General features: G+C 42.8%; 1 protein-coding gene across 1 annotated transcript in view; it reads left to right on the top strand.

The window, feature by feature from the left end:
* Window positions 1-24032, top strand: part of LOC111220218 (carbonic anhydrase-related protein 10) — a 214179-nt gene that overhangs the window by 19096 nt on the left and 171051 nt on the right. The window contains exon 2 of the mRNA XM_022743230.1: window positions 9165-9239. Within this exon, the coding sequence (XP_022598951.1) occupies window positions 9165-9239 (75 nt within the window). The remainder of the gene's footprint in view (window positions 1-9164; window positions 9240-24032) is intronic.

Below are 24032 nucleotides of genomic sequence, written 5' to 3'. Positions count from 1 at the left end.
AGGCGGTTTGAAGGGTCCTCGGGTTGTTTTAAGTCGGACATGCACTTCACGTGTGATGTGTAGTGTGATCACGATACAGAGAGCGAGCTGTGACTGTGATTGATTGACTGTCAGCAGCAGCAGAATAAGAAGAGAAGCTCACATTCTTCAACATGGAAGAGACTCTGTCAAAGTAAAAGCCCTGCTTCAGTAAAATGTAATGTTTCCAAAATAAAAGTATTTAGTTGTGTCTCAGTGGCCTCCATCTCCCAGGATGATGGTGTCGTTCAGCACTTCTGCGGTGGAGGGAAAACTTTAATCAGAGTCATCGTGCAGAACCAATTTAATGATTCGTCCAGTGACATAATCGCAGCGTCAGCAGAACAACACGAATAAAACCGCTTCTCTCAGAGATCAGAGATCCGTCGAGTCACACTTCACTTCAACTTGAACTTTGTGTGCTGAACATTTAGTCTGCGGCTTCTTCTGTGGAGCCTCGTCTCAGCTCCCTCTGGATGTGCAGTCAGCTGGTTATTGATGGCTCCGTGCAGCTCCTCCGGGGCTATGTTAGCGTTAGCACGTGATGGTATGTAAACAGCTGTGATTAAGATGGCAGTAAACTCCATCAGCATAAAGAGGGGCGTGTCCCGATAACGTCCAGAGCTGTAAACCGGCCGTTACTGACACGTATACACACTCCTCCACCTGCATCAGACGCGTCATGGCTCTGTACAGGTGTGTAAGGTACGAGCAGACGTGACGGCTGACAGAAACACAAAGCGCACGCCGGCTCAGACACACTGTTGAAATGTGAAGCCGGAGCTGACTGACGTGTGATGAGCGCGGCCGGCCTCAGACGCGTGTAGCGCCGAGTTGACAGACGTCAATCCACACCTGCAGTGAAGCTGCACTCCAGTGAAGCGACGCTCAGCGCGGGTATTTAAGCATATAATGAAGATAATTGATTTTTCTCATTGATCCTCTGATTGTTAATTGGCCATTGTTTTGTGGGTAAGTCAATAGCCTCACATTTAAGCAGCTGATTAGATCAGTACACACTCGAGCTCACACAGATGTCTCATGGCATTAAACCAACACACCTCTCCTGAATGATCAGCCAGTGGCCCAGTACCAGTACTACCAGTACTACCAGTGTTACCAGTACACACAATAAAACAATGAAATCCTCTCTGATGAATAAAGAAACTGGCACTAAATCAAAGAGTCATATCTACTAGAAATCTGTAGCTGAAAAGTCGACCGTTGGTGCAATCCTGGCACAGCTCTGGCACAACATCCCGTCCTCTCACAGCGTGTCAGACTCAAAATAAGGAGCAGGGAAAAATCTGACCTGCTGCATATTAATGTAGGATACACAGTGAGAAGAGAAACTAGTCTCAACACCAGTGACAGGTGCCTGTGGGCTCCATTTACAAATGTGTGACAATTTCTGAGGCTTTTTTGCTGTTTTCAGATACATTTTCCAACCCCCCCCCAAACAACCAATCTGAACAAACGTAAAACAAATAAATACACACCAACATGAATAAACATCAATATTCTACATGAAGATTTCCAACTTCAAGTTCATTCATCTGAAGTGAAGGATGTTTGTGTTCAAAAATAACATTTGCTTCTGGAAAGATTCCTGGTTTTGAGCCTGTGATCTGCACATGCAGCTCGTGTTCGAAGCTTCTCGGAAGCAAATATTATTCCATTAATGAATGTTGTAGTTGGAAATATGTGTGTCGTGTGCTTCGAGCTGGGTTGTATTCATTTGTGAAACAGTTTTGATTTCACAAATCATGGCAGAAGTTTGTAAATCTTTTTATTTTATTCTGTTTCTAGCACATCTGTCAACAGGCACCGTGTCGCTGCAGTGCATGTGGAAACGTATTCTCTGCTTGTGGCCTGGTTACTGGTGAAGTACCACCTCACCTGTTTCTCCATGGCTGTTGTGAGTTAGAGGCTTCTGACAGATGTTGATGTTGTAAACATATGTGTCCTTCATAAAAAGGCTCTTTTCTTAAGAAACTGTCACGAAAATCTGAAGGTTTAAAAGGAAATTTCATGAAAGAAAGACGGCGGGTGCTGAGGATGGAGAAAGACTGAAGCTGGGTAATGGAGGCGCAACAGGTGACGACGTGAACATCAGTTCTGAGAACGACACGTCGCGGCCGTGTGTCTTTGCGGAGTGTCCTGACACATTCCCCACACGGCGACACGAACAGTCACTGACAGCCAGATACAGTTTATTTATTCATTTATTGGTTATTTCAGTCGTAAGAAAAACAGCAAGACATTGTCTTTTAAATACAACTGATCTCATCTGATCGTGCCAGGAAAACCAGTCTCTACTTTAATTTGGTATTTTTATTCTTATTTAAAGGTGCAATGGTAAAATCGAAAAACATTAAAGTAGATGCTGTAGTTTTACTTTGATACTACACATATTAAATCAGTTTTGTACATTTTATTTGATGCAGACACAAAAATGACCCACCTTCATATTTTTTTAAGTGGGCCTGTGACCTCTGACCTTCATGTGACTTACAATGACTCATCCTTAAAGGTCATCGCAAAGTCCTGACGGCTGGTTTTAAGGCTCAGTGTCTGAATACAGGCTGTGTGCATTTCTCTGAGACTTCCACAGTATTAATATAGAACCTAGAGCTGCTTTATAATCAAGCTACACATGGACAGAGACCTTTACACTGGAGGAGCTTTAAGAATCCTGTTGTTTGACACTGGGACTGAAAACAGGCTGTTATTATGGCTGTGAGTGTGTGAGGACAAACTTGCTCACTCACAGTTAAGCCAGGAGTCGGAGCTCTGAGAAAAGGATGAGCTGCGTGACGGCTTTGCCCGCCCAGGCACCGCACCCACCTCCCCTGAAATCCCTGATGGTCTTGGATTCTGCGGCCACGCACGCTGGCGCTGCAGCGGTCCGCCTGGATGGTCCAGCAGCCGAGGAGACTGAGCCGGAGGCAGGGCCAGCGGGCGCCGCCGCTCCTGCTTTGGACCTGGATGCTGCCACTCTGTGGATGATCACCACCCCCACCCCACCCCACCACGATCCATGGGTTTGCACTGGAACAAGGCCCAAGGCTCAGAAGTCCAGCTCCACACCAGATCCAGCTGGAGCCCCCCAGCGGAGAGGAGGAGACAAGATGCATTTTGATACTTAAAACAACAAATATATCTTTTTATGAAAATCAATCCTTCAAAATAAAACACTGGAAAGCTGTAAAATATGGGACCTTCAAAAAATCAGTGCACAGCATACACTCTCCTCACACACTGATTAACTGATAGTTTAAACTTCATACCTTTATTGCACTGTGCTTATACTGTCTGTCTAACAGCTCTGGGCCGCTATAAAATGAAAAGTGGTGATCCATCACCCCCCCCATCTCTCTCTCTCTCTCTCTCTCTCTCTCTCTCTCTCTCTCTCTCTCTCCGTCCCTCCTGCAGCAGCTCGTCTGCATTTCCCTTTATAGATCGCAGGCATTTCCTTTCTGCTGATGTCAGGGAGTGTGTTTTGGGACCAGGATCAGACTTTGTGAGAAATGGGACAGTGCTCGTTACGCTGCTCTGCACTTCTCTTCTGACGAACCACAGGAAGAGATTATGTCTCATCTGTTTGGAGAACAGTTGCTGCCACTTCCTCCTTCGGCGACGACAGAAGCCTGCAGGATTATATGGAGGCTGCAGGGTGCCACTTTAATAACTACAGACTTTGTTGGATAAATAAATCAATTAATCAAATTATTATTATTTTTTTATATCATTGATTAATTAAATTTGCATTTAGATTATTCATTAAAAATCATACATGAGTCCCACTAACAGCTGGACAATCAGCTCCTGCTGCTGCATTGTGGGTAGGACTAATTTGTAGGTGTCAGTTGAGTCAGGTCGAGCCTCTCCATCGGAGGGAGAAGGGTGCAGTACTGGGGGGGCGGAAGGTGTTTTATTTATCCAGCAGGAAAAAAATGAAAATGTAACAGCCTCTACACCTTTAAAATATCAAACAGGGATTACAGTTAGTAGTTAGAAAAATGCACAAGGTCATTTATCTTTAAATTCTGGTTTCTTAACAAAATATTTAACAAAGTAATGAAGGCGTTCGCTCAGTGCCAGCAGTGTGTAAAGTAGGTGAGTAGGTGTGTGTGTGTGTGTGTGTGTGCACATGTACCACAGAGCTGGTTCTGAGAAGAAGGAGTAACAGGTGAACATAATACGCTGAAAACCTGGAGGACTGCCTCTGCAATTATATATATATATGTATATATCATCATTTATTACCTCTTGCCATTGTGCCCCCCGACAGTCTCCTGTGCCCCCGAGCTTTTCCCTTCACTGTCCAGCAGCAGCTCTGAGCCTGGTTTTAATTACAGGTCAGTCCAGGTCTCGTATTAACGGGTCTGTGCGGCCTGCCACTGATTTCGAGATAATTGCAGGTAGCAGATCGGTTCATGTTAAGTTTCTCCCACAGGAGCAGGTGCAGGCTTGCGAACCAGACCTGAGCAGGATCCTTTTCTAACGTGTGTTCGCGGCTCATAAACTGGATGATTTATGGTGTTAGTGATCATATGGATGAGCCTTTATAGTGTAAGATGCAACTGATCCCGAGAACAGCTGTGTCATTTCAGTCCGTGATGATGTTCAGAAGAACACAGAACTGTCTTTACTGTGAGATCCGGACCTGTTCCTGCTCCCGTGTGATGAATACAGGTGTTTAATCACCTGCACACAACAGATCCAACACCCTACACGTTGCTGCGAGCAGCAGGTCACAGGATTACACACATGGATGATGTAGCTGTGATCCATATAAGCTGTTCCCACAGTAAATGGAACAATAGGAGGTCAAATGTAAAATCCTTTAGTTATTCCTTCAACCACAGTGGTGGTAGGCAAATTTAATATTTTATTATTATATTATATATATTATTCATGCATTCATTTGCCATACCACTAATATATTTAATTATAGATTTATATAATTTATTATGAATTTATTTATTGCATTGGCAAAAAAAACATCACAAGTGAAGCAGATGTTCGACAAAACATCTGCACAGCTACTCCAAAACTAAGAATAGAAATACATACATGATATTAAAACAAAATAAAACAGAAATTCTTCAAATGAAAATACAAATTAATTTAAAAACAGAAATGAGACGTTCAAAATAAATGTAATGTAATAGTGAAGCAGAAATTAACTTGTAATACTCGTAAATGATGGAAAATAAAAAGAGAGAATAAAAATTAATTAGACGTCATGAATTAATTAAAATGACAATTTATTTTTGAAATGATCATTTGAACAATTTAAATGCAAATGAAATGAATGAATTCACAGTAGCTAAAATATATCATCTTAATAATTGATTATAATCAATTGATTATAAAACAAAACTAGATTTAGTTCTACGTCAGTGTTCTTCATTCATTTTATTTCCTATTTACTACATCTTCAACAGGTATTTCATATATTTTATTTTTCATACTGTGTGTTGTTGTAATCAGTGCAGCTGTAACCATCAAAGGTTCAGTTCACCTCAGAATCCATCACTGTAGCATCTCAGCAGCTGTTCGTCGACGACTGAGGGGAACAAAACTGTTTCATGTTCACTCTTCTTAGACTAAAACAACAGGGTGGGGGGGGGGTGGTGTGTGGGGGAGGGGGGGGGCATATCCATCCATAAAGGGTGCTTTATTCTATTTTGGTCAGGGACAGCACCTGTGTTACACTGCACATGTGCAGAGTGTGAGTAAGAGAGGAAGAGAACTGTATCTGTATTGTTGTCAGTAGCTTGTAAGAGGATCATGTCCACAGGCCTCCAAATCTCCTTTATATTATTACTTACAGTAGCTAGAATCCCAAGGGCTGTCATCTCCACACACACACACACACACACACACACACACACACACACACACACACACACACACACACACACACACACACGCGCACACCCAAGTAACACTGTATTCCATTGTTCTCTTTGAACGCTCATTATATTTTCTTATTTCTGAGGTTCCATCTCATGAGACAGGATGAAAATGAAGTGAACCACCATCACAGTGTTTGTTATTCAGCATTGTTAACTGTAAATGCTAATGTTAGCTATGTAGCATTAGCCAAACTTACTCCTTTAAACCTGGCAGCGTCTGTCATTGTTCTGTTTTTGTGGAAATCTATTGAGCTCTGCAGCAACTAAACAGTGTGACAACATAGAGATGTATTACTGTTCTATAGCTGTTTACACACCAGTCTCACCAAGAGCTTCAGCCATCGTTGTGTTGACAACACAAGAGGTAATAATATGTCTTTGAGCAGCTACTTCGGCCAGGCCAGGCCGGGGCTAGCAGGTTAGCATGCTAACTTCAGTAGAGCTGCCTTCCACCTGTAAAGACCACCCTTAGTGAGTAAAAGAATGAAGTTTGATGCTGAACTCGCAACGTTTTTCCTAGAGAGCAGTTTTGAAGCTCAGAGTGAGCTGCTCCGCTGTTGTCGTCTTGGCTTTGCCTGACTCCACCCAACTCCCCAGCTAATCCAAAAATAGGCAACAAGGTAGGACATGTGTGGTGCCGGTGTAATAATTGTGTCAAATATATGCTCCTGTTAGCATCGTTAGCACAGCTGGGTGTCCTGCTCGAAGGCTAATCCAAGGCGTCATTCAGAATTGGAGGGCATGCTAACCCTAGAGCTTCTCTGCTTCTCTCCGCCTTCACTGGAGCTAAGCTAGCTTTAGATGTTAATAATTACCTTTAAACCATAGACTGACTGCTCATTAAACCACATGTTGATTCTACATGTGTTCAATACAGGAGGAGTTGTTTGAGTTTTAATGTAACTGATTTTTAGATAGATAGATACTTTATTTTTCCCCCAGGGCAAATTCAGGAACTTTTTTAATTAATAATAGGTGATGAGTAATTGATAACATTTTAAGGAACATGCCTGACACTGTTTGGCAAAGCAGATTTAAAAATTGGCTGGTGCTATACAGCTAATATTAGTTCAGCAATTTCAAGATGGTTTGCCGTTGGTGAAAAACACACATTCACAAGTCAGAGCTCAAAGTCAAACTCCAGATGAAAAGTAAATTTACTTGGTTCACAAGTTCACTGGTTACACAGATTCCATTTAAATCAACTGATTTTGGACCAAAGTTTTGCTTTTATAAATGTTAGTGTGACTGAGCTTCACACTCTAGTGTGAACTCACACAGGCCAAACACAGATTTCTTCATGGCTCTAAAAATATTTCTTTCCCAGTAAAGGTGTAAAATAAAGAAGGAACATTTTGTTTGCACAGATAGGAAAAGAGGATTTTTAATGATAATAATATTATTTATTATTATTATTATAATAATTATTATATTTATTATTATTGTTATAAAAATAATCCTCAGGATTACAATACAGCCTTTGCACCACTCTGTGTTTGGGTCCTAATAATCCCACCCTGGAGACATGGAGGCTCCCTTTATAATAATAACTTCAGTAAAGCATCATAATGAATTTTTCCAGTGCCTTGGAGTCTGAAGTGGTAAACATTGCAATTTTAACACATAATTATTTTCTGTTCTTTCATCCAAAAGAGATAAAAATGTGTTGGAGAAGGACCGGTGGTGGCACAGAGTGATTATCGTTTTGTAAGGGTTTTTTAGATTTAGTTTGACCACGTTAAAAACAAACAAAAAAAACTATAAATGAAATAGTGGGGGTTTAAGTGGTAGATTTGGCAGCAGTGCTGGGCAGGGGGCCAACCTCCCCCGGATGGTTTGAAGAGTCGCTGCTTCTCAGTCGGCCAACGCACTGATTTAGACACACTCCAATCAAAGGTGGTGTTTACTTCAAGTTCATTTACCATCAGAAAGAGAGGAAGAACAATTTATCACTTTGACAAACAAACTGACAAACAGGATCCATTTTTTTTTCTCGGGAGGCCAAGGACTGTTTTCAGCTTCAGGTAGCAGAGAATTTGCCCTCCAAGAAAAATAGCCTTTTCTGGATCATGTCCAGTTGGCCCACCCCTCTGAAATTGAACCTGCTCTCCAGTGTTAATGCAGCAGGGGGTGTTTGGAGGGGATGTAGCAGAGGGAGGAGAGTTGTTCCACCACCTCAGCGTCAATTAAAGCTCCATGTTTTCTTCTTCTTCTGTGTTTTATTTGAAGTGTTGATCCATCAGAAGATATTTAAACCATCTCAGTGTAGTTTTACATCTCCTCTCTCAGGCTTCTCTCTGGAGCTCTAGTAACAACAGGTCAGTCAGCCAATCAGAAGAGAGGAGGCTCTGAGCCTCTCTTCTGATTGGCTGACTGTTTTCTGAGTGATCCAATAGAAATAAAGCAGATTTCAGGTAAAAACACTCAGAGAAACCAAATCCTGCAAGGTTTGGATGGTGGGTCCAGGTGGGCGGGGCTTGGTGGCTGCTTTGCTGTGACATCACAAAGTTCCAGAAGTCCTGATGGCTGGTTTTAAGGCTCAGTTTCTGAATACAGGCTGTGTGCATTTCTCTGTGGACTGAGGCTTTGATACTTTCACAGTATTAATATAGAAGCTAGACCTGATCTATAATCACACTACACATGGACACAGACCTTTACACTGGAGGAGCTTTATTCCTGCAATAGTGTGACTTTGATGAATGAACAGAAAAAAAAGTATAGGTGTAAAAAGTAATATCCTAAAGGCTCAGTGGGTGATTCTGGATCACAACGCCCTCTTTGTACCGAGACCTTTACTTCATCACCTCAATTATACTGTATCACCTTCCTCTAATCCGACACTTATTTCTTCCACAGCTCACACAACAAGGCATTTCCCTACTAATGCCTCGACAGTCATCACATTATGAGGAAGTGTGTGTGTGTGTGTGTGTGTTCAGCTGGACAGAAATGAGAGGTTGAATTCTAATTGGAGGCATATTTGCTCTGAGGCCGTCTCCGGAGACTCTATTTGCCGAGGCCTCTTGCTGAGAAGGTTGAATGGGGCGCCGTGAAATGATGAGGGTGGGAAAAGAGAAAAAAACGTGGTGTATCAGTTGGAGAGCGTCTAAACATGGCAGGACTGTGTGTTTTTTTTTTTCCTTTTCTTTCTTGTCTGAATTCCAGATCTAAGTGATTGATGTCCCTGTTTCTGTGTTTCTGTTCCTCACCTCACAGCACAGCCGAATCCGCCGAAAATTCACGAAGGATGGTGGGCGTACAAGGAGGTGGTGCAGGGGAGCTTTGTTCCAGGTAAGCCTCGAGACAGTACGCGGTTCTTTGATGCGTGGAAGTTTCCCACAGAAGACTCATTTTGCTGCGTACACTTTAAATACAGTGTGTGCTTGATCCTGGAGACTGAGCCGATTTCTTGTTTAAGATAACATCGGGCCACCTTGCCACTGGCGATAGTTTTATTTTCAAATTCAGCCCCAGACCTCTTCGCCCCTTCCCACACAGCCGACACTTTCTCCACTGTTTTGACTGACGGCAGCTCACTGTTCCCTCCACCTTCTCCATCTCGTTGTGTATCTGCATGTCAGGCCAATTACTTTCCCAAGATTGTGTTTTTCTGCTGAGCTGAGGAGCTTTTGATAAAACTGCAGGTGTGTGTGTGTGTGTGTGTGTATGTGTGTGTGTGTGTGTGTGTGTGTGTGTGTGTGTGTGTGTGTGTGGAATATCTATCCTTACGAGGACACACAAACACACACCTCTGAGTGAACTGTGAGGAAAATTCACAATAGAGGAGATTTTGTGCTCGCTCACTCCTGCAAACATCAAGGTTGACTTCAGTTTAACGTTGAAGGTGAGCGAGGAGATTTCATCTGATAAAAGAATCAAGTGGCAGAGAACGGTAAAGGTTAGAGCCGAGTTTCAAAACTCCGACCAAATGTGACGTCTGATCGACATTAGAACTTAAACCCTGTTGTAAAATTACACATAAAGCCGCTGTTTTCAAAGAACTCTTATTCAGCTAAAGTCACATTTAGCAGAGAGAAGCTGTTCTGACGGACATGGCATGTTTGGCAGGTTTGGTGGGGGGGCTTGATTGTGACGCAGGATGCTTTTATGGGCACCCTGAATGACAGGCACACTGAGAGGGCCTGTAAAGAAACACAGAGGGCCCGTTGAAACAAGAACTTTTCATGGACTTTTGGATGGCCCACAGCAATCTGTCCTGGTCTGACCGATCACCAGTCTGATTCTGCTCCTCTCTTCTGTGTGTGTGTGTGTGTGTGTGTGTGTGTGTGTGTGTGTTGCTGCTTCTTGCTATTTCTTTTTAGTTTTTTTATTATTATTATTTCCTTAATTTTACCAGGAAGTGACAAGACAGACCACATTAAACCATTAAATACCACATTTACGACTTAACACCAATTTGAGCTCAATGGCCTCTCAAGAAAAACAAGTACGACTCTCATAATTACAATTAAATTAATTATAATTCTATAATTGTCCATCTAGTTTAGACACAGCTGATAAATATGTGGAATAAGACGTAATTTAACTCACTCGACATTATTACATATGAAACCAATCGGTTCTTGTTTCTGTTTCTGCCAGTCAGATCTATTTATTTATCAATCAAAGATGGTGGATCGTTCCAGATTTTTTCAGCCCACTTTAACCACAGCTTGCATATTCAGTGTGACAGTCCAGCCTAGTATCCCGAGGTATCACGTTCATATTGGACAAATCTGCACATCAGTGTTTATGTTCATTGGCAATGTTCAGTGCAAAGGCAGGAAGTGATGTAACGAAGCAGGAAGTGAGGGAGTGGAGGTTTGCTTATGTTTTCACCCGTGTTGGGTTTTTTGTTTGTTTGTTTGTTTGTTTGTTAAAAGTATTAAACAAAAAAGTACTCAGGCCATTTGCACCAGTTGTTGGACGGGTGGGGGCGTGGCCTTTGGGGGTAGTCGACCAATTTTGGTGCAGATCTGGTTAAAGGAGCGGATTTTTTTTCGACATTTTCATCAATAATGTTTGAATCTTGATGTGTAAAATCTGATTTATCTTTGGCGTGATTGTTTGGCCTTGATGCAAGTATGAGCTTTACTGAGTGCCACTCTAGTTATTAACTGAACCCACTGTGTGCTCTCACTCTTGTCTGGTGACGCGGTTCTAACTGACGGGTAAGTCAAGAAGGGATTCAGCTTGTACAGATAAATCAGCCACTGAAGGACACTTACTGAAGGAAACAAGGAAATCTGCCTCTTCTCAGTTACTTTGACTGGACAAGATATATGTAATTGAATTTTCTCATTTATTGTACATGTGAAGTGAAGGCATTAGCAGAAGGCACTGGACAAATAGACAAACAATGAGAGCATTGAAATCCTTAAACTCTGAGCGTGGACATGTTGACAGAGGAAGCATGGTGATCCTGCCTCATATTGAAAATCATATTCCAGAAATGGCCGTAGGGCTGGAGCAACAAGAGCATTAACCCTGAGACCTTTCAATTACAGCAAACACAACTCTCATTTAAGCCTTAATGCCAATTTAAATGATCACCCATTTTCATAATCCTCATGAAGACACACTGTAGAACCAGTGTAGCTGGTGTCCATCTTGTATTTCCTTCAGTGGGGGAGACTGGGAATGGTTTTAACATTTTGTGTCTCAGCGCCTATAACTCACCAAATATTTGTGATAGAGCTCTCAAACTTTGAGACAAAGTTCCCTTATTTGTCTAAGACAAATAGCAATGTTTCCAACTTCTCCAACTATATTGCAGAATTCAATAAGTGATGTTAAATACAAGGAGTTCCATTGCTTTAACCTGCCCCTAAATTCAGATCACACCACAAATAAGTTTATTGCATGTGTGCAAACGCTTCACCGTCTTCCTGTGAGATCATAAAGAACTCACCACCGACTTTTAAAGCTCTTTAACAATGACTGTGATCCACAATAATGAGCTGTTCCTGATACTTTTAAATCTTAAAGATTTAAGTATGTGTGCCCCCTCCCCCCGTCAGATCTTCTTACCCACTGACTTGGCTGCTGAAGAAGAGTTGTAGATGGAGAAACTGTCTTGTCATATGGTGTAGCAACCATCCCCACCCCTGTCAGCCATTGTTTACCTAGCTGTAGCAGCGTGTAGGTTTGAAATTAGCATTAATGAAATGTTTCACATTTTACCTAGAACTACGTCCACACTCAAAACGATCTCCGTCCAGAGTAACGCACCTGAAAACACACATACATGACCATTCACGTACACTGGGCATGTGCGAGCCAGTGTAAACAGGAAGCAGATTGTCTCCTCTGTTGTAACTAATGCTGGATTTAACTGAACAACAGCTGCCAGCAAAGACAACAAGGTCAGTAACACTTGTATTTTGTTATTCATGTGGCTTTGACCACTTTTCAAAATAAAACACAACCCCGGGGTTTTCAAACTAAAACAAATCCAGCTGCATTTCCAAAAGTTTCTGTTTTTGATGCTCGAACACATCAAAGTCTCTGAGTCGCGTGGACGTTTTAAAACGAAAATGTAGTAGTGTGGACTTAGCCGAAGAGACTCTCTAATCTAATATAGTTACATCATTCTAACGTGAGCAGTATCACAACTTAATCCAAACATAGACTTGGTCCAAAAAATGACTTTATTACCTGTAAATCAGTAAAACCTGCAAACCTCTTCACACAGCTGTGCAATTTCACATGCAAGGTCAGGGAGGGAGTGGTTATGCAGGAAACTGATCACATCAGGTGAGAATGATACTCTGTCTGCACTACAATAATCCCAGTGTTTGTGGAGCCAGTGTTTTGACATTAGCTTCTATATTCAATCAGAGCTCTGCAATGTCCGCTGGGTTTCTCAACTTTCTGAATCAGGCTTGGTAAAATATTTTCTGACACAAACATTTGAAGTTAATCTTCTAAGTTTGCATTCGGGCGGAGGATTAGAGTTGGCATGTTGTGGTGAAGGCCGTGGTTAGGGATGGGGCTTCAGGGAATAAAAGCACTGATGCAGTGTAGCACAGTGAGGTGGTGTGTTGCTGCGGTTTGTCCACCCTACGTAAAAAAGCATCTGCTTCACAAAGCAAACACTACAGCCTCCCCGGCATGTCCGGGCATACATAAATAAGTGCCTGTTTGTCCTTCCCTCTGGCGCCAAGCGCTCGGCGGTTTGCTGCTCCGTTTATATCTCAGCTATCTCTTCTTGCCGTTCTCCACGGCACACTTGCTTTACTAACCACCGTACAACAGCTGGAGCAGTTAAACACTATCAATGATCCTCCCATGGCCGTGCAGAGAATTCCCAACCCTAGTTACCTTGTTCTGCAGCCGGCAGGATTTCATGGCGCCGGGACATGACAGAGACAGGAAGGATTTTCACTGCAAATGAAGCTTAGTTTAATAACGCGCAGAGAAATAATGTTGATGGAACATATTCTCTTATTGGACTTTGTCTGCCTGGACAGTGAGAGGTGATTTTAATCCACACGGAGGCCCAAAAGAGTATTACAACATTCGCTCACTTTTAAAGTAACACCTCTCTACTCCCTGGTCATTTCATATGGTGAGATTATTAGTGTAACAGCTCAGGAGACATCTGTACAATCTAGAGTTTGAATATTCTGTCATCTGTTAAATGGGAACAAGACTTGTGGGTTTGATTGGCAGCCAAAGTAATATTGTAGAAATTGAAATGGAAATGACACGTCACTCTAATTCTCCTCAGCAGAGGTCGTCTTAGAGCATTTGCACCTAAAGCAAATGTAATCACATTCCCAGGTGTGTGTTACTGCAGCTGACCTCTGGAGTTTTGCTCATCCTTTCTGATCTCTCTCAAGAGCTTTGCTCTTTCTCAGCCGTGTCTTAAAGGTGATGTAAGGGACTTGAAGCAGCGACACGGCGCCCGTACACATTCCAACACGCACTCTTAGTAGTGGAAATCAAATATCGCAGAGCAAAATTTAACTCTAACAACAGCCTCTTCACCACTTCAGGAAACTGAGGTCGCTCTGAACGTTGCCACAATACGTCTCTTAAAATGACTGAGAGCTTTTAATATTTGCTTTAGAGACAATTTAATATCAGACGTGGCATTTGTTACTTCAGCACCACGGACAGTGTCATGGTTTCATCAACACACAGAGGATGGAGTTTTCTTTTGTTATTACAGTTTGTAGATTTTATCTATAAAATAAAGGTCATGTCACTTTTTCTTTCATGTTCTTCAATCCTCTGTTATACTGAAGTCTTTAGTGAGTGACACATTTACTGAGCTGAGGCTGGTTCTGAATCTGTGCAGCACTTTGGTGAAACCTTTAAAAATCAAAACTTTACAAGTCAAAACACAAAGGTATGAAAAAACAGAAGTCTTAATGAGATCCTCAGAGGGTTAATTATGGATGATCATGAAACATGGTGCCGATTCACTTTTACAGTTAAAGAGAATCATGGACAGCAAGAACAGAAAATAATGAAAATGAAAGATAAAACAACTACTGACGTTAGCATGCTAACCAGTTAGCCCCGGCCCGTCATGTCATGTAATACGACTAACCTCTTGTTTTGTAAATGCAACAATGGCTGAAGCAGCACCAGCACCCACTCACAGGAAGAATCCACATTCGGTTGCAGAGAAAAGTTGCATACAGCACTTTTAATGTTCAGTAGTTTCAGTCAGGGATAGAGGGTTTGCAGCTTGTCATCAGTTTCACTCTGTTGTGTTTCCTTTTTCTTCTTTTTTTTTTTTTTTTTACAGTGCAAACACGTCTGACTGAAACATTTATTCCACTGCTGGTATATTAGTTTGCAAATTTTACTGTAATTAATGGAAGCTAACAGAATATGTGTGATTTATTCAATTTATGCACCCCTTCCTTTGTGTCTGGTGTGTGATTGTATAATTCAGCTGAACTTTAATTAACATAGCAATGCAAATACACAAAGACATTGTGTGGATGTAAAAAATATATATGTATATATATATATATATGTGTGTGTATATATGTAAGTGCAGTCGGCTAATAAGCTGCCACTGTAAAGCTCCAGAGTTATATAACAATGTCACCAGTACTGAAGATCATTATTGTTTTGGAGAACATAATTAGTTTGAATCATAATGAAAGTACTTCCTTTTATTAATTGGTGCAGGTCAGTCTCTGTTTAAATAAATAAATCATGTGACACTGGCTGTACACCATCTCTAATTTATTACAGAATAAATACATATCAATGAAATTCAATAAAAACACAAACAAATAAAAAATGAGGTGCATTATTTTTGCTGCATCAGATAAACTTCTTAACTGCAAAGTCCACAAAGAAGTTCATTAAATGTTGGTCAGTATCAGGATTTAGTCTGATCCGTGTATTTTTTAAATGGATCGGTACCTGTCCTGGAGATCCAGGATCCATTGATCTGTATCGGCAACATTTTGCAGATGCATCACAACACTGAACTGCTGCCTCTGTGGTTTAATGCTGCATTTAATACCAGAAAATCTATGTTTGATCCAGTGCGATTTCATCGTGACACCGTAAGCGTATCCTAGTTCCTTCCTCTCTCCATCCTCCCCCTCATCATCCTCCACGGTCCTGTCTCCATCCCTGGGTGGAGGCTAACAGGGAAAAGCCCTACAGCTCCAGACTCTGCAGTGATGCCCCATTACATCACTTCAACTGGAAACTTGCAGCAGGATTATGGCCACACAGAGGAACAAATGTATGACATATATAGATATCATAGTACAGTATGAATGTATGATCCCATGAGATCCTTTATCTGCCTCCGCTACAACACGAGAGAAAGAAATAGATTTCACTTCAGTTTTTGTCCGAACAGATTCATCTCTTCGCTGTATGAACAGAGGGAATTGTTAGAAGAGATATAATCTGAATCTGAATGAATGTGGAGTTGAAATGTTTCCAGAAATCTAAATTATTCTCATTATAATAGAAAAACAGCAGCTCCAGTGTTACAGTCACATCCCGACTGCCACCCGTGTTGTCCACTGCTTTTATTCAATAACATCATATCAACCTGCTCCTGCTTTGTTCCTGCCACAGTGTGACTTTGATATGATTCGATATGGCAGCTTATTTATTATATTATATTTTCCAATGGTTTTGTTGCAGTGTTCCCTCTTCAAGCTGCCACATGTGGATTGTTGTCTTTGTAGTCGTGGGCAATATTTTTATGAATGAAATTAAAACTGCACAAAACACATATATAGCAACAGATTGAAACCATTAAATGGAAATGTACAGTATCTCCATGGTAACAAACACCTTGATGAGTGAGGAGAATAACGTGTTTCTCTGTGAATTGAGTGAAGTGACCCTTTAAAAAGTGAAAGAGTTTGGAGCCACTCTGCTGATTTAAATGGGATAAAACCTGTTGAGTGATGTACTGCGGTGCTCTAGTTAGGATCATTGTTGTGTGTGTGTGTGTGTTTTGTGGCTGTTAACAAAGCATGGAGGACAGCTCTTGATCTCGACTGTGTGAGCGTCCTATCTAATCATCAGACCTTATCACGCATCTCTACATCTGATGCGGGGTTTTTTTTTTTCGAGGCCCCTCCGCCGCCGTCGGAGCGTTTTGTCACAGCTTCTCATCACCAGAGTTTTAATATAATCCTGTGTTTTCCCCTCCTCACTCTCTTGTTTGATAACCACTCTTGTTCCCAGCTATCAAACAAGCTGCTGCAGTTTTCTAGCAGGCTTGTGAGCTGATTAACTTTTTTTTTTTCACATCCCACTGAGACAAGAACCGAGCAATTATAGAATTTTAGCCACTAGTAGCAAAGTCCAAAAAGCAGTGTTGTGAAAAATCCCCTTAAATGTTTTTTTTTTTGACTGACTACTCCAGCTAAGCCGCTCTCTGAGTCAATGGAGGAGGCTAATTGGCAGGTACTTTGTACATGTCTGGCAGGTAGCAAGCTCTTCTTCAAGTGACAATCGCTGATCGTAAACCAATTAAAAGAGCACAGACACTGCCGGCGGGGGCCCGCGCACGTCAGCGTGTTTATGGGTAGAAAATGGAAATCTAACAGCGCGTTGGCAGCTCATGGTTGAGTGTACCCGAGCCAGCCCTCTGTGCTGCAGGTGGAAATAAGAGTCTGAAATGTAGTGGGGGCTGCTGCTGCAGGAGCGTGGGGGGGGGGGCGGTCTGATGAGGGGAAGCCTCTCCGTGGTGGGAGCGGTGCGTTCACGGTGCAGGGAGATGGCTTCTGACAGCCAACACTGCACACCAGAGGCTGTTTGATGGCTCTCCAGTATCTAACTAAACAGATTCGGCCCCGGTGGAGACAACAGTTGCAGGAGGAAAATCTCCCACCTATCATGGTGAAATATTACCTCCTGCGCTGATATGCTGCTGCACTATTTTTCCACTTGAGCACACAGTGGTACCATCCCGTCCTCCATCCCATCATCCTTCTCCTCGTAGTGTCGTGTAGAAGTTTCCACAAATGGAACAGGAAACACGATGGATCAGTTCAGCTCCTCATGATTTAAAAAATGTGGGAAAAAGAGGAGAATCTTTCAGGATATTGTGGCTCCATCCATCTCTCTCATTTCCTCCAACCACTGCACTCACACACGTCTACTACGTTCACTTCCTGTTTAAAAGGAACCTGTAGGTCATTATATGTTGTTATTTCAGGCTGTTCGTTCAGCTTGATGAATATTGTTTCAGACCAAACAGTGATCCAGGTGTGTGACTGTCCTGCAGCCTGAACAGTAACAGTCACCATGGGCCCATGAAAGAGCGCAGACGTAAAACATACATGAATTAAAGTCAATTAGAGTAAATATAACGAGTTAACGACCATGAAAGAAAGGCGTTGGTCTTCGTGCTCTGTTAGTGTGTTAACTGTGATGAACAGAAGCTGTCCACAGCGCCGAGCTCTCTGCATTATACACAGTAACTTAACCTGCTCTCATTCATATGAACAAAGTAACACGTTAACACAATACGAGCTAACGGCAGCACAAAGCGCCTCCTCCACTGTGAGCTGAATCAGCTTCACCAACAACTGGACATGAGTCACTGCAGTGTCATATATCACAGATATGTCCCTATAACAACAAGATGTTTCCATACATGTCACCTATCAGGGGATATTTGTATGGTATAACATGTTGAGAGCTTATCAGTATGTTAGCAATATATATTTCATTTATATATGCAAGTTTATTATAAACAATATGCATATAAAAAATCTATTTATTTCTTATTCATTTCTAATTAATTTAAATGTCTCTCTTCCCATTCTGGGAGAGTGGTGTGTGTGTGTGTGTGTGTGTGTGTGTGTGTGTGTGTGTGTGTGTGTGTGTGTGTGAGAGATGGAGTTCACATTCAAAGAAGAAAACATTTTTTTTTTAAAAACCCTGTGTGGTGCTACAGCTCACTGTCAGAGAGGAGTGGAGGAACGCACAAGCTGCTCAGCAGGCCTCGACACACACACACACACACACACACACACACACACACACACACACACACACACACACACAGTGGAAAATAACTCCCAACAATTTGAGCAGAAAGGAGGAAAACATGCCGGGCTGCTGTTAGGGCAGTATTTACATTTCTGGTAACCTTCTGTCAATTTCTAATGTGATATTTGGAAAATCCTACACACACACACACACACACACACACACACACACACACACACACACACACACACACACTGTAGCAGTCTGAATGGGATCAACACACACACACGACACAGAAACACACACTTGTGTACACACAGTGACAGCTGTGGGTATTAAGTGGCAGCGTGATGGATGGGGTTCAGACAGGATGGCCCTCATAACCTTCCCTTTATTTACCCTCCACTGACTGACAGACGAGAGGAGACACGAGAGGAGAGAAGGAAACAGATGGAAGGAGGAGAGGAGGAAAGGAAACGGGTTAAGAGAGGAAAGGAAACAGATAGAAAGAGGAGGGAGGAAATGAGGAAACATGGAGGAAGGAGAGGGAAGGGAATGAAACAGGTTAAGAGGGGAGAGGAAGAAACACAGAAAGAGGAAAGAAAACAGGAGAAGGAAAATGAAAGAGGTGAAGAAGAAAGATGAGGTAAAAAAATAAGGTACAATGAGAAGATGAGGAAAGTGAAGAAGGAAAGTGAAGGAGAGAAAAGCAGTAAGGACATAAAGCAGGATGTCAGTGAGAGGCAGAGTCAGACCGAGAGAGGAGGAGGAGAGAGAAGATGAAAGAAAGGAGATGAGAGAACAGGGGAGACGGGCAGGGAAGGGTTTGGGGGGGGGGGGGGGGGGAGGGGGGGGGGGGGGGGGGGGGGGGGGGGGGGGGGGGGGGGGGGGGGTCAAGTCCACGAACGACCAAGCGAGGAGATGAAAGTGGAGGCAGCCGAGTGGAGGTTAAGAGAAAGAGAGTGGAGGGGATAAATAGAGTTGAAGGTTGGACGCAGGGCGGTGGGTTTTCTTAAAGAGTCGCAGGAAGAAATTGAAAAATGAAAAAATAAAAGTCCCTGTCGTCATGGTGACCCCGTGACGACGGATGGAGACACTCTCCTCACCTGCTTCAAATCCTCCAGCTCCACAGGTCACTGTGAATCTGTGGCCGGCTGTCAATCACAGAGTCGCCGTCCCCCGTCCCCCGTCCTCCGTCCCCCGTCCTCCACCCACTTCAGCAAAACTTTCTCTTCGCACTCCCTCGCTCTCTCTCTCTCACTCTCTTTCTCTCTCTCTCTCTCTCTCTTTCTCTCTGTCACTCTCTCTCTCTCTCTCTCTCTGTCACTCTCTCTCTCTCTCTCTGTCTCTCTCTCTGTCTCTCTCTCTGTCACTCTCTCTCTCTCTCTCTCTCTCTCTCTTTTGATCTGTGCTGATGACATAAGATAACCTCAGTGTGAGTTCTTCTTCTCCTTCACCTCCGTCCTTACTTTAATCAAATCTGCCTTTTGTCTCAGTCTTCTTCCTCCGTCAGCTGCTTCACACAAACATCAGCTGTGTGTAATCCACTAATGACGAACACGCAAATCACACGTTACACACGACGCAGGTCATGTTGTCAGGGAGGGGAGATGCTCTCTTAAAATAAACGCAACACCAACAGTTATTGATTAATTAGCTAATTATTTGCTCGATAACAGATACAACTTTTAGGTCTCAAAATATGTAGTTTATTATTGTGAAGGAATTTTCTTCCTTCTAGTCCTACGCTCTTATTTTGTAGGCCACTCACAGAGGGGGAAGGATTAATTCAATTAAAATATAATCTCAAATGAACTCTGATACAAACAGACGCAGACTTTAAACTAATCCAGACGAACCTGTGACACGCCTTCTTGGTCTCTTGCACTTCCTGCTTGTCACAGTACGACGTCGCCTCAGACAGCGCCACATCTCTTCAGTATCATGCAGCTCTGCAGATTCAGGACTCTCAGGACCGCAGTCCGAGGACAACACCTCCAGGACTCTTGTTTGTCATGGTGTTGGACCGGGGGGGGGGGGGGGGGGGATGGTGTCCAGCTGGAGACGCTTTTATCCTCTGTAGTCGAGGAAACCGAGGTCTTATGGATAATACGGCCCTGAGAGCTCAACGCACTGCAGAGAGAAAAAAACACAAACAAATTCAGAAAACATCTTCTTCAGTTTGTCAGCACATGAGCTGCAAACACTCACAACACCACAGAAGTGGTGCACTTGTTGTTCAAGGCTTCATGACTTTTGAAGTTAAAAGCATGAATGAGTTTCACAGGGATGGATTCATTATATCACATCCATGCACATGCGTCCCACTCAGGTCTGTCACTGTTTCCTGTTGTTCTGTAGGACTGAAATTTGCAGCGTGTTTGTTTATTTGCCTTATTACGGTGCCGTGCGTCGAGCTCTCAGGGCCTCTGTAGAATGATGATCTCAAGGAATGATCGAGAACGAGTCAGACCGCGAAGCTCCAGCTGCAGAGTTCCTCCACATACACTCACATAAGTCCTCTCTCTGTCGTAGTCAACAGTCACTCATGTAGTTTGAGAAGTGGCAGTGATTTGAGGATGGATGGATGGATGGATGGATGGATGAAGGAGGTTCTACTAAAAAGGAATAAAAAACAACAAGAAATGAAGGTGAACTGGTTCATTTTAACTTTGTGAAGTGTGAACTTGTGCCTATAAGAATATGAATCCCACGTCTTCAGAAGATTGATGTGGCGTTTCTGTACTGCTCTTCTTTTTCTCCTTTCACACCTCTACCTGAGACGTGTGAATGATCTGACATCTGAAGAATTTCTGGCACAATTATCACAGAGGACAAAGAAAAGCAGCGAAGACGAACCCTTTGAGAAGCTGCACCTGGAGGAATTTTGTGGCATTTTTTCCTCATAAATTGACAGACACGATTTAATAATAAATCTGTCACAGATGAATTCTTGATGAATTGATAAAATGCTTCAGATGAAGTCAGTGTAGCATCATCCCGGTCTCCGTTTCTCCACAGGATCCGCTCCTGACGGCGACTGTGTGATTAAAGTTTTTGTGGCTCTGTTTATGCAGATTGAAGCTGTGGGTTCAGGTTTGTGAAAGATCGTGGTCAAATATGCAGATGTGGCTCCAACACTGATGAATATGTGTACGGGCTGCTTGTTATTCATCGTAAGTATCATAAAGTTAGCTGTGCCCATTAGCATTTGGCAGGCTAACCGTGTCCGTGTATCCTCTGCGGTGTCGTATCGTAGAGAGGATCCGGCGATGGCACGCTCGCACGTCTTCGCCAAACAGCATTTCCTTTCATTGATACTGATATTGTGTACTGAGGGGATTACAGATTGTGATAGAAATCAAATAATCTGTGGTCGTCTGGAGTCTGGCGCACGACAAAGACGATTACAGAGGGAAACACACGATTTCATCTGCCTGTCCCCCCCCTCCCCCCCCCGTCACCCGTCCCCCCGATCCCCCGTCCTGTTTGTTTAGTTATGGCTTCTCCGTCAGCCGCTGTGTTGTGTGTTTACGCTTCTCAGATAGTGGCATTTGAGAATTAGCATACGGGTTGGTGTGTGTGTGCAGCAGAGCGCTGTTGTTACCTACAGTAACAGTAAGTTTGTCTGATGCTTTGTACTCCAGTCTTCCTTTGATTTACATTGCCTTGGTAAATCGTGTTGTGTGTTAAACTCCTATACATTACGCCCCCAGACGGAAACAAATGGCGGCACAATGCTGGGACAGATTGCTTTACAGATGCCACAAGGTGCTTTATGATTTCATCTCTGCTCCCTCATTTATCAGCTGTTTCTTAATGTGAGGAGAAAAATTAAACAATGTGTCACGTTTTTCCTGATTAATATTTGTTTTTGAGATTTTCCGGCGGTAACCGAACCGCAGCCACGGCAGTGAATAAAAACAATCACGGCGGAGTGGACTCAGGTGTTGAATAAAACTTCTTCTTGGTACTTCGAGGATCTGCAGAGGAAGCTGTCAGCGGAATGCAAAAAGTCCGAGTATTATAATCAAAAGGTTTGTGCTGTTGGTGCTGCTGAGCCGGAAGAGATGTAAAGATAAGAATTGCATCCTCAGGGCTCTCTGCCGCTCTCTGTTTTGCTTATGAGGCAGAATAAGCAAGCTTGCATAGTAATGTGTGAGCGCGCTGCAGAGAGGAGAGAGAGAGAGAAGAGGTGTCTGAAAGAACAGTATGCAGAGTGCACCTGGCAGACATGGATGGCTTAAATGCAGAACAATCAATTGTGGTCAAAACACACCAAACTAACTGGTGTAGTGTCTGACTGTCTCAAGGGAGCAAGAGAAGAAGAGTGGGCTAAGTCGTGCTGTGAACCAAAACTTTTTTTTTGGGATTTTAGTTTTAAAAAAGAAGTCTGGACATGTGTTAAAAGTAAGATCAAATTGACAATGATCATTAACTCCAAAGTGCAGCTTAACTTGCTTTTTCTGGGCTTTCATTATATCTCAAACTCTTCATCAGTAAGTGGAAGAAGCTCCTTCATCAACACGTTTAACAGGAGTAATTGAATCTTTTCCTGTCAGCGCGGTGACCACAGACAGGTAAACACAGTAAATAAACATGGACGCAGCCTCTGTGAGTCACACCCACAGGTTTCGTGAAGCCTCTAGATGTGGGCTGCTCCACCGACGCCATCCTTGGCAGTGTCTGACTCCGCCCCCTAACCTGTAGTGTTCTGGCTGTTTAACCTTTGTTAGATGTGTATGCCGGAGGAAAAGGTTTTGCAAACGTCATTTTAACCATTTTCACCTGACATATTTCCATTGTAGTCCTCTGGTAGGCACGGGCAAAACTGGCCCAGTAGAAATTAGATATATTTTTGATAAATCTGAATTTTTTTTATTTTTTAAAATTTAAATCTTCCAATTGGACTGACAGTCCCCAACATTTACCCGAGATCATCTACCCCTCACCTGAAGATGCCACTCTGACCTAGTTACTTGAAGTCGATGGAAATGTGGTCCGGTTGTGTGATGAGTTTGCACATGCATCCTTGTTGTGTGGTTAGTAATTTGAATCCTGAGCAGGACAGTGTGATCACTGGATGGGTTTGTGACCACTGGCATGTCCTGATGTCTTCACTTGCAACGTCTCTTAATCATAAAGAGCCTTCTTGCTGCTGAAGGTCCTGTTAGGCAGCTAGGGGTGACCGAAACATCTGGACTAGTGGGAGTTTACTGGTGATTGTGGAGTGTGGGAGTGTGCTGACACCCCCTGCGTTTGATGTAGCCCTACTAAGTCATCAAATCATCTCACACGTCCACTTCCTTGCCCTGCAACTTGAGGGTTGGTGTTTCACCTTTGAGGTATCCGGAGCAGGTTGTTGGCATACGCACAGTCTGCAGTACTGTCATAAAAGAAGTAAAACAGTGAATCTATTAATTGGGTTGTAATAGATCGGTGGATCCACTCGAAATCGGTGATGGAAATGAATGGCCTACATAATTGGTCTATGCTACAATTCTCGCTCTTTCGCACAGGAATCGATATACATCGCTGCAAACTCACTCATTCTAACACTTCACTTAACCGCGCTACAAAACAAATAAACGAGCTCTTCACCACATTCACAGGCAAGTATTTTTCTCACATTTGGGTTCC

The sequence above is a fragment of the Seriola dumerili genome, unplaced genomic scaffold (assembly GCF_002260705.1).
Source record: "Seriola dumerili isolate Sdu_G_001 unplaced genomic scaffold, Sdu_1.0 BDQW01000068.1, whole genome shotgun sequence".
Classification (NCBI taxonomy): domain Eukaryota; kingdom Metazoa; phylum Chordata; class Actinopteri; order Carangiformes; family Carangidae; genus Seriola; species Seriola dumerili.
Note: the sequence above shows the minus strand (reverse complement) of the source record. Positions and strands in the feature narration are given on the sequence as shown.